The sequence below is a fragment of the Caretta caretta genome, chromosome 1 (assembly GCF_965140235.1).
Source record: "Caretta caretta isolate rCarCar2 chromosome 1, rCarCar1.hap1, whole genome shotgun sequence".
NCBI classification, from domain to species: Eukaryota; Metazoa; Chordata; order Testudines; family Cheloniidae; genus Caretta; species Caretta caretta.
In genome coordinates, this window is record NC_134206.1 from 348,133,352 (window position 1) to 348,144,854 (window position 11,503).

The 11,503-nt window shown below is 49.5% G+C and overlaps 1 protein-coding gene across 1 annotated transcript in view; it reads left to right on the forward strand.

Annotated features, from left to right (window-relative positions):
- LOC125636600 (uncharacterized) overlaps positions 1 to 10,795 on the forward strand; it is a 115,563-nt gene extending 104,768 nt beyond the window's left edge. Inside the window, exons 47-49 of the mRNA XM_075126911.1 lie at positions 478 to 555; positions 3,060 to 3,113; positions 10,739 to 10,795. Coding sequence (XP_074983012.1) covers positions 478 to 555; positions 3,060 to 3,113; positions 10,739 to 10,795 — 189 coding nt within the window. The remainder of the gene's footprint in view (positions 1 to 477; positions 556 to 3,059; positions 3,114 to 10,738) is intronic.
- The last annotated feature ends 708 nt before the right edge of the window (positions 10,796 to 11,503 follow it).

The window sequence follows — 11,503 nt, forward strand, 5'->3', positions numbered from 1 at the left end:
ATCCTGGGCCACACTGGATGGAGGACAGGAATTGGGTCCTCCCTAGAGAACCCCCAAGGACAGGGTTAGGGGGAGTTGTCCTCTAGGAGGGTGCTCCCAAGAGGAGAGGGGGGCAATGGCTGATTGCCTGAGAGTCATGGGTATGGGGGGCTGACATCCTTGGCTGCTGAAGGGCCCAGAAGGAACAAAGCTCACCCTCCTGCTGGGATGACTCAGAGGAAACTCTAAAGAGATGCTCAGCTTGCTGTCCCCTGGGGTTCTTATTTGCTGGGGATGAGCCAGGTACTGGGGCTGAAGCATAAACTGATACGTTTGATGGAAGGGGAAGTATTTTGGCAGCACCTGAACTCCAGATGTTTGCCCAAGTTGCCTTTGATGTCTGAAGTCTTGCTATGCTGAGAATAGGATTTGGGGGGACATCTGTGGAAGTTGGCCAATCACATAGACTAGAATGATCCTTTTTGATATATGTTTTAGGGTACAAGAGGTAGAAGAGGAAGACCTCAGCTCTGCCTCAGGGGTCCTCCAGGTACTCCTGGCAACAAAGGAGAAAAGGTGAGTACTGAGAACTGCTCAGTTAGCTTAGAAAACGAAACTGAAGCTGGGGTCGGGGTGGTTATGGAAGGGAACTTTTTTTGTGTTCTGTGTTTGTACAGTGCCTAGCACAGTGGTGGCCCTGGTCCATGACTGGTGCTCCTAGGTATTTCAGTAATACAAATACTGAATAATAATAGGCCACTGGACTGAGATTCGGGACATCTAAATTCAGTTCCGTGCTCTGCCATGATAATGAGTCTGAGCCGACTCTCACTGAACTCTGCAGAAAGGCATCCACTGGCTTCAATACACAAAGGGTCAGGCCAACGTTCAGCTGAGCTCTGGGAACAGGGTTTGTTAGTATCGTTCCCTCTGTTGGCTCAGGAGAAAAGTCCATCCGATCAGGTCTTAGGTGAAGGTTGTCGACTTTGGGTTTGATTTGCTGGCCTTGTGGAATGTCACTGCTCTGTGTACAGACAGCGTGTTGAGCCAGAGTGCTGGCATTCTGCTAGCACCCTGAGAATAGCAGTGGTGCAAGCAGCAGACGGGGCTAACCAACCCGAATCTAATCCCGTCTGAAATCCTAGGTGCATACTCGAGTGGCTATCCCATCCCACTGTTCTCACTGCCGCAGCTATACTTTTCTTGTTAGCACACTAGTTCCATCACAGCCAGCATGTCTGGAAATTACACCTCCAGCCCCAGTGTAGACACCCCCTCAGGGTCAGTGATCTGGGCTCTGCGGCCCAATCCTGGCTAGACTGCCTGTCTGTTTTAGGCATTTGCAATGTGCCAACCCTCACCGCCAACCATGTTTGTCACACTTCTTTGGGAAACATCGTATTTGGGGCCCACCCTCCTTCACAGCCTCCCCCTTTTAATTGACTGGAGAGGGTTATGCAGTCCAATTAAATAATGCACTCCTACATCCTCTGAGGGTTCCAGAGAGCACTTGACTAGCTAGCTAGGCAGAGCTCATTTCACCCAGCTAATCTAGCTGAAAAAGACAGGGCCAAGACTTTCAAAAATGGGAGCCTAAAGTTAGGATTCTGAGCCCGTGTTTTCGCCTCTAAATAAGTGGTCTGATTTGCCAGAGGGCAGATCACCCAGCAAGCTGCTGATTGCGCTCGCTACAGAAAACCTGGCCACTTATTTACAGGTCTGAATATGGAATCAGTCTAACTTTAAGCTCCCGTTTTTGACCATCTTTGCTCTCTCTGTTTGCATTGCTAGCGAGAGGGAAATTACGTCTCGGCCAGGCAACCTAAAAAAAGCAGCAGATGCAAGAACTGAAGGGTTTTATGTTACTCTGCAAGCAAGTCAAATGCATAAAATTGCCCATACTCCAGTAACGAAGTTAGCCAGACGGAAGGCAAAACGAGGCAAGAGACAAGCAGTGTAAATCATTCACGCCTATTAGTCTGGCCAGGAATTGGGTACGGTGGCAGAGCAGGAGGACTGACTGGCAAAGGGATGAACGATTCTGAAATCACCCTCTCTTTATACTCTCTCCTCAGCCAGCTTTAGATCTTTGCTACCGAGTCGTATCTGGCGGAGGTTTTATCTGCTGCAGGGGTTGACATCCCTGACTCGCTGTTTTGCTGCGGCAGTGAGTAGCCATGGCAGCTCTGCCCCCCCAACAGGTTTAGCCTTTGAAGCTGATGGAATTTGTTCCAGTGCTTTCGCCCCCGTTAGGTGGTCACAGATTCAGAAAAATGGCCATCGCGGCTCTCGTTCGGACAACTCGCCCTGTGCCCTTTTTAGCGTAGCAATTTTTAATTAACAGATTTGGTTGGAAGTGGCTCAGAGCAACTTTTGTAGCACAGTTGTCTGCATTGAGCAGAGAAATCCTCCATCCTGCTTGTTGTTTCCCTTGAGGGGGCTGGCATTGTGTTCTCAAGGTTGTGACTATGATGCCACCAGAATGTAATTCTATCTGGCATTTGAATTACAGGAGTGTAAAGTAGCTCAGTTTTGAGACCAGATTCTATCCCCAACACAGAACTTTTCCTCCACTCAGATAATGCAACAGAGCCAGAATTTGTCTGTAGCTGGCTAGCTGAGAATTCACCTGGCATGAGGAGATCTGGAACAAAGCTGGGGGCACATCAGGGGTCGGAGGTCTGTTCAGGCAGCTGGGAGTGGACCATCAGTGCAAAGCAGATTCTCATTTGGACTATGGTCCCTTAGGGACCATATGCAAACGGCATATGTTAGAGCAGCCCCTGGGCTGCTCTAGCTCCTTTGGAAGCTGGGGCAAGTGCAGTCCACAGAATCAGGGAGACTTAACCATTCCCCTAATGTTATCCCCTCCTCTCCTGCATTGGGATGAATCTGGCAATTTCAGTTTACTGACCTATTTTCTGGTGTCTCTTAAATTTACGGGAAAACACTGTATTTGAACCTTGTGGTCCCTCCCCCTCTTTCTTTAGCATCTTTTTCTGTTCAGGATGCATTTACTGTTGGAGACATTTGCTGCCTAATCTGCTGAACCTCTGTAATTACCTAAGTGTTTTTAACAGGGAGAAAATGGTCCAGCTGGTCTGAAAGGAGAGAAAGGAGATCCTGGCCTTTCTGTGAGTACTTTATCAGCAGCCTATTGCACAAACCAGAATAGAGAAAATAGGGCAAATGATGCCTAAGAGGTGTGGAGGAGGACAGAGACACTCAGAGCAAATTCATTCCGAATGGCTCCAGGAGACGAGTGTGCATTACAGTGGACTATTAGCGGCTGATAAGATGTCAGCTAGATGCACGCTGAGTCAGAGAGAATGCAGAGAGCAGTGTAACAGCAAAGCAGACCGCAGCTCTGCTCTCAGAGGGTGCTGGACTGGGGCAAACTTCTCCTCTCCCATCCTCAGCGTGGATCCTCTGCTTTTTATTGACATCGGTAGGAGTTCCATGGGTGGGACAAGACCAGACTGTCCAAAAGCGATGAGGAGACAGAAGTGTGCCCTTGGTTTTGAGCTGCAGAAAGAAGCTTTGACAAAACCTGTCCCCTGTAACAGGAATCGGAGTAGAAGCCGGTGTTAGTCTGTATCCGCAAAAAGAACAGGAGGACTTGTGGCACCTTAGAGACTAACAAATTTATTAGAGCATAAGCTTTCGTGGGGTACAGCCCACTTCATCGGATGCACAGAATGGAACATATAGTAAGAAGATAGGTAGATATATACAGACAGAGAACATGAAAAGGTGGAAGTTGCCATACCAACTGTAAGAGGCTAATTAATTAAGATGAGCTATCTATTTCCCCATGTTAAGTATCCTCACACCTTCTTGTCAACCTGTCTAAATGGGCCATCTTGATTATCACTACAAAAGTTTTTTTTCTCCTGCTGATAATAGCTCATCTTAATTAATTAGCCTCTTACAGTTGGTATGGTTACTTCCCCCTTCTCAGTATGTATATATATTTATCTTCTTACTATATGTTCCATTCTATGCATCCGATGAAGTGGGCTGTAGCCCACAAAAGCTTATGCTCAAATAAATTTGTTAGTCTCTAAGGTGCCACAAGTCTCCCTGTTCTTTTTGTAACAGGAATGACATTCACAATGCTGACACCTATCTCCCCACCCCAAAAGCAAACTTACATGCCACCAATCCACCAACAGCATAACCCTACCGCAGGCAGACTGTTTATTTTGTAAAAGTGGGAAGAAGCTGAGACTCCATGACTTTCAAATAGGGACTTTGCTATTGCTGATCGGTTTTACATGGAAGGCGCCCAGGTGCTACGGCTGGGCGGCTGTGTAAAAACCCTAAGATTGGTAGATAGGGCAAAAGTCTGAATGAGAGCTGTGACATGGAATCATGCCGGAGAAGGTAAGTCAGCAGAGAAACAGCTGCCAGGAAGGAACTGAGACTAAGAACTGAGGAAATGAAGATGATGGACAAAGCCACCCAAGAAGGGAGATGGCAAAAGAAAACAGAAGCCACAACGCCATTAACTCCAGATGAAGATACAGCAAGATGATGAGGAGAAACCGAACTTTCAGGTGACAGGATGTGTCCCTTCCCATATCATGAGACAGAATCATTAAGATCAGCGGGGGATGACGTGCATGGAGCAATGGGTTAGGTCTGGCTTAGAGTGAGGAACAAAGGTGAAGTGAATCAGGTGGCTACCTGTATAATAAGAATAGGTGGGAACACTTTGGCGACACTTGGAAAAGTGAGTGAGGCTCCCAAAGGATTGGTTTATTTTGTATTTTGACTTGGGTGAAGGAGGGTCTGGTGGTTAAGGCTCAGGGGTGGGATGCAGGAGAATGGGGTTCTCTCCTTGTCTTTGCCACCAGTTCTCTGTGTAATTTTAGGGATGGTCCCTTAATGTCTCTGGGCCTCTGTCTCCACATCTGTTAAATGAGGGAAATGAAAGGGGTGCAGTTAGGTTTAATACGTTCATTTCCACTAGGCATTCGCATACTGGGGAGATGAGCGCTATAGAAAAACCTGTAAATATATAACGTCTGTTGCCATGGTTGCCTGTGGATTCAGCACGGGGCAGAGGTGCTGGAACACAATCAGAGAAGATGCTCTTGGATATTATGAAAAACTATTTCACTAGGAGGGTGATGAAGCACTGGAAGGGGTTACCTAGGGAGGTGGTGGACTATCCCTCCTTAGAGGTTTTTAAGGCCCGGCTTGAGAAAGCCCTGGCTGGGATGATTTAGTTGGGGTTGGTCCTGCTTTGAGCAGGGAGTTGGACTAGATCAGTGGTTCTCAACCAGGGGTCGGGGCCCCCTGGGGGGGCCTCAAACAGGTTTCAGGGGGTCCACCAAGCAGGGCCCATGTTAGACTCACTGGGGCCCAGGGCAGAAAGCTGAAGTTCTGCTGCCTGGGGCTGAAGCCTGGGGCCCTGAGCTCCGCCACCGGGGGCTGAAGCCAAAGCCTGAGCAACTTAGCTTCACGGGGCCCCCTGTGCATGGGGCCCTGGGCAATTGTCCTGCTTGCTACCCCTTAATGCCTTCCCTGACTTTTATATGCAGAAAACCGGATGTTGTGACCCAGGTGAGCCGAGGAACTTTTATAGCATGTTTGAGGGGGAGGCCTCAGAAAGTAAAAGGTTGAGAACCCCTGGACTAGATACCTCCTGAGGTCACTTCCAACCGTAATCTTCTGTGATTCTATCTGACCGGCCTGGAACCGGGAAGCATCAGAAATCTCACCATAGAGCCTGTTCTCTTAAGGTTCCCAGCCTGGCTTCTGGATCAGACATGTGTGAAGCAGGGGAAGTGGAAGCTTCCTAACAGTGGGGGGACCACTGGCACCAAAACCATGGCTCCAACCCCCCACACAGCCCCTTCTCCCAAGTAGGGTGACCAGATGTCCCTATTTTATAGGGACAGTCCCGATATTTGGGGCTTTTTCTGATATAGGCGCCTATTACCCCCCACCCCAGTCCCGATTTTTCACACTTGCTGTCTGGTCACCCTACTCCCAAGCCCCCGTCCTCGCGCCGCCCCTTCCCCCGAGCCCCCGCCCTCGTGCTGCCCCTTCCCTCGAGCCCCCATCCTCATAGAATCATAGAATAAAAGAGTTGGAAGGGACCTCTGGAGGCCATCTAGTCCAACCCCCTGCTCAGAGCAGGACCAATCCCAACTAAATCATCCCAGCCAGGGCTTTGTCAAGCCTGACCTTAAAAACTTCTAAGGAAGGGGATTCCAGCACCTCCCTAGGTAACGCATTCCAGTGTTTCACCACCCTCCTAGTGAAAAAGTTTTTCTTAATATCCAACCTAAACCTCCCCCACTGCAACTTGAGACCATTACTCCTTGTCCTGTCATCTGCTATCACTGAGAATAGTCTAGATCCATCCTCTTTGGATCCACCTTTCAGGTAGTTAAAAGCAGCTATCAAATCCCCCCTCATTCTTCTCTTCCGCACACTAAACAATCCCAGTTCCCTCAGCCTCTCCTCATAAGTCATGTGTTCTAGACCCCTAATCATTTTTGTTGCCCTTCGCTGTACTCTCTCCAATTTCTCCACATCCTTCTTGTAGTGTGGGGCCCAAAACTGGACTCAGTACTCCAGATGAGGCCTCACCAGTGTCGAATAGAGGGGAACGATCACATCCCTCGATCTGCTGGCAATGCCCCTACTTACACACCCCAAAATGCCATTGGCCTTCTTGGCAACAAGGGCACACTGTTGACTCATATCCAGCTTCTCGTCCACTGTAACCCCTAGGTCCTTCTCTGCAGAACTGCTGCCTAGCCATTCGGTCCCTAGTGTGTAGCGGTGCACTGGATTCTTCCATCCTAAGTGCAGGACTCTGCACTTGTCCTTGTTGAACCTCATCAGATTTCTTTTGGCCCAATCCTCCAATTTGTCTAGGGCCCTCTGTATCCTATCCCTACCCTCCAGCATATCTACCACTCCTCCCAGTTTAGTGTCATCCGCAAACTTGCTGAGGGTGCAATCCACACCATCCTCCAGATCATTAATGAAGATATTGAACAAAACCGGCCCCAGGACCGACCCTTGGGGCACTCCGCTAGATACCGGCTGCCAACTAGACATGGAGCCATTGATCACTTCCCGTTGAGCCCGACAATCTAGCCTACTTTCTACCCACCTTGTAGTGCACCCATCCAGCCCATACTTCTTTAACTTGCTGACAAGAATACTGTGGGAGACAGTGTCAAAAGCTTTGCTAAAGTCGAGGAATAACACGTCCACTGCTTTCCCTTTATCCACAGAACCAGTTATCTCATCATAGAAGGCAATTAGATTAGTCAGGCATGACTTGCCCTTGGTGAATCCATGCTGACTGTTCCTGATCACTTTCCTCTCCTCTAAGTGCTTCAGAATTGATTCCTTGAGGACCTGCTCCATGATTTTTCCGGGGACTGAGGTGAGGCTGACCAGCCTGTAGTTCCCAGGATCCTCCTCCTTCCCTTTTTTAAAGATTGGCACTACATTAGCCTTTTTCCAGTCTTCCAGGACTTCCCCCGATTGCCATGAGTTTTCAAAGATAATGGCCAATGGCTCTGCAATCACATCCGCCAATTCCTTTAGCACTCTCGGATGCAGCGCATCCAGCCCCATGGACTTGTGCACGTCCAGTTTTTCTAAATAGTCCCGAACCTCTTCTTCCTTCACAGAGGGCTGGCCACCTCCTTCCCATGCTATGCTGCCCAGTGCAGAAGTCTGGGAGCTGACCTTGTTCGTGAAGACAGAGGCAAAAAAAGCATTGAGTACATTAGCTTTTTCCACATCCTCTGTCACTAGGTTGCCTCCCTCATTCAGTAAGGGGCCCACACTTTCCTTGGCTTTCTTGTTGTTGCCAACATACCTGAAGAAACCCTTCTTGTTACTCTTAACATCCCTCGCTAGCTGCAACTCCAGGTGTGATTTAGCCTTCCTGATTTCATTCCTACATGCCCGAGCAATATTTATATACTCATCCCTGGTCATTTGTCCAATCTTCCACTTCTTGTAAGCCTCTTTTTTGTGTTTAAGATCAGCAAGGATTTCACTGTTAAGCCAAGGTGGTCGCCTGCCATATTTACTATTCTTTCTAGACATCAGGATGGTTTGTCCCTGTAACCTCAATAAGGATTCTTTAAAATACAGCCAGCTCTCCTGGACTCCTTTCCCCGTCATGTTATTCTCCCAGGGGATCTTGCCCATCAGTTCCCTGAGGGAGTCAAAGTCTGCTTTTCTGAAGTCCAGGGTCCGTATTCTGCTGCTCTCCTTTCTTCCTTGTGTCAGGATCCTGAACTCGACCTTCTCATGGTCACTGCCTCCCAGGTTCCCATCCACTTTTGCTTCCCGTACTAATTCTTCCCGGTTTGTGAGCAGCAGGTCAAGAAGAGCTCTGCCCCTAGTTGGTTCCTCCAGCACTTGCACCAGGAAATTGTCCCCTACATTTTCCAAAAACTTCTTGGATTGTCTGTGCACCGCTGTATTGCTCTCCCAGCAGATATCAGGATGATTGAAGTCTCCCATGAGAACCAGGGCATGCGATCTAGTAGCTTCTGCAAGTTGCCGGAAGAAAGCCTCGTCCACCTCATCCCCCTGGTCCGGTGGTCTATAGCAGACTCCCACCACGACATCACCCTTGTTACTCACGCTTCTAAACTTAATCCAGAGACTCTCGGGTTTTTCTGCAGTTTCATACTTGAGCTCTGAGCAGTCATACTGCTCTCTTACATACAGTGCAACTCCCCCACCTTTTCTGCCCTGCCTGTCCTTCCTGAACAGTTTATAACCATCCATGACAGTACTCCAGTCATGTGAGTTATCCCACCAAGTCTCTGTTATTCCAATCACATCATAATTCTCTGACTTTGCCAGGACTCCCAGTTCTCCCTGCTTGTTTCCCAGGCTTTGTGCATTTGTATATAGGCACTTGAGATAACCCGCTGATCGCCCCTCGTTCTCAGTATGAGGCAGGAGCCCTGCCCTCTCACACGCTCCTGCTCGTGCTTCCTCCCGGTATCCCGCTTCCCCACTTACCTCAGGTCCTCGCACCGCCCCTTCCCCCGAGCCCCCGCCCTCGCGCCACCCCTGCCCCTGAGCCAGAGAGCCGGGGCTGGCGAAGTGGGCCTGGATGCTAAGTGGCTGGACCGCAACCCACCCAGGCCCACCTGTGGCTATGCCCCTGGTTCAGCCGTTCTCCCTGGCAGCCGGGCCTGGGCGGGGAGTGGGAGCTCACACAGCTCAAGCTGGCCTCTTCGGGTCGCTGCTCCGTGCGGTGCAGCAGCTGCCTGCGACAGCCTTGCTGGGGAGGTGCCGGCTGCCCACTCCCCGCCCGGACCCGGCTGCCAGGACGGGGCCGAGTGAGCCAGAGTCCCCCTCCCCGCCCCTGGCACGTTTCCAGCTCACTCGGCCCCTGTCCACGGCAGCTGGGCCTGGGTAGGGAATGGGCTGACGCCACCACCCCAGCCATGCAGTGGGAGGAGGACAGAGGCCCCCCCGGCAGGTAACGTGCGGGGGTGAGAGTGCAGTGGCCCCGGGCTGGGCCCAAGGCTGAGGTAGATGTGGGGTAGAGGAGACACATGGGGCAATCATGTCCTCCCCTTTAGATTGTGCCCCCCTCCCCCCCCCAGTATGGGGAGGCACAAGTTGTCTATGCTTGGGTACGCTGCCATGTGCTGGAGTCATACCTCCTGTCTGCAGTGTAGACGTACCCTGAGAAACCAAACACCTCTAATCTTAGGTTTCAGAGTAGCAGCCGTGTTAGTCTGTATCCGCAAAAAGAAAAGGAGGACTTGTGGCACCTTAGAGACTAACCAATTTATTTGAGCATAAGATTTCGTGAGCTACAGCTCACTTCATCGGATGCATTCAGTGGAAAATACGGTGGGGAGATTTATATACTCAGAGAACATGAAACAATGGGTGTTACCATCCACACTGTAAGGAGAGTGATCAGGTAAGGTGAGCTATTACCAGCAGGACAGCGGGAAGGGAAAAACTTTTTGTAGTGATAATCAAGGTGGGCCATTTCCAGCAGTTGGCAAGTTGACCTCTAATCATGTTTCAGAGGGGTAGCCATGTTAGTCTGTATCAGCAAAAGCAACGAGGAGTCCTTGTGGCACCTTATAGAATCATAGAATCATAGAATATCAGGGTTGGAAGGGACCCCAGAAGGTCATCTAGTCCAACCCCCTGCTCAAAGCAGGACCAATTCCCAGTTAAATCATCCCAGCCAGGGCTTTGTCAAGCCTGACCTTAAAAACCTCTAAGGAAGGAGGTTTTTAAGGTCACCTTAGAGACCTTAGAGACTAAGAAATTTATTTGGGTGGGTTCTAGCCCACGAAAGCTTATGCCCAAATAAATGAGTTAGTCTCTAAGGTGCCACAAAGACTCCTCGTTGTTTTTACCATTGGAGGAGGAAACAGGCATTTATGTGACTTTAGGTCTGTGTAGATTCTCATCTGTGCAGCGCAACACCTGCCACTGAAGAGAGATTTAGTTACCTTATAAAACAGCCCTAATCGAATGTATTTCAAAATTGCTTTAGATGAGTTATCCACAAGCTGCACACCCTGAACCTGATTCTCAGTGACACCAGGGTCCCTTTCCACCACTCCGGCAGCAGGCGTAAAGTGGGTGTAATTTACATCCACTGGCCCAGGGGGCAGAGTCAGAGGCCGCAGGTAGCTGGGGGCCATGGAATGGAAGAGGAGGTGCTGGTGTCACCATAGAAACCAATTCTAAACCCAAACTTTGCTTGCTGCAAACACAGGAAGAAGAAGTGAAGGACGTGGTCAGGAGTGAAATGAGTGACAAATGCGGTAAGTAAGCCGAAGGAAGCCCCATTTGCTGAGATGCAGCACCGCCGGGAGTCCTGTCGGTGTCTAAATTGGAGCAATTTGAATGCCAGCACAGCCCTGCCTGGCGGAGCTAATACCATCCCATTAACTGCAAACAGCGACGCATTACCAGTCCAGCCCCCTAGATGAATACAAGATTCCACTGGGCACGAGGGCTCTGCTGCAGTCTTGACCTCCTTCCCAAGCTATAATTTTTCCTTTTAAACACTCAATTTTTTCAATTCTTTTCATGTGGCTTCAGTAGCAAAGCCCGTCCTGTATTGCCATGTCGGTTCTCTTGTCACTGGCTAATGGTATTGTACCACTGGTAAGGGTCATGGGGGTGATTGCACACACCTGATGATGACTCCAAATCACCTCTTACTCCCATGCCAATCTTCTCGCGCTTCTTAGAAACTGGACATACAAAGGATTTCCTTTTTGGCAGCCGCTCTGTCATGATGATGATGATGATGATTATGCAGGTCTTTGGAGTTCAAGATACAGCACCACTCCCATTACCCCAACGTCACGGGAAATGCTGTTCTCTGGGGTTCATAGACGTAGACGGAGCATGACCCTTTTTCAACAACAAAGAGTTCTGGATAATGAAGGATCTGAGAGATAATCCATAAATCATACTTAAGCCCCTTCGTTTTAAGTTTAAATCAATTTTTACTGAAAAAAATCCCAGGCTT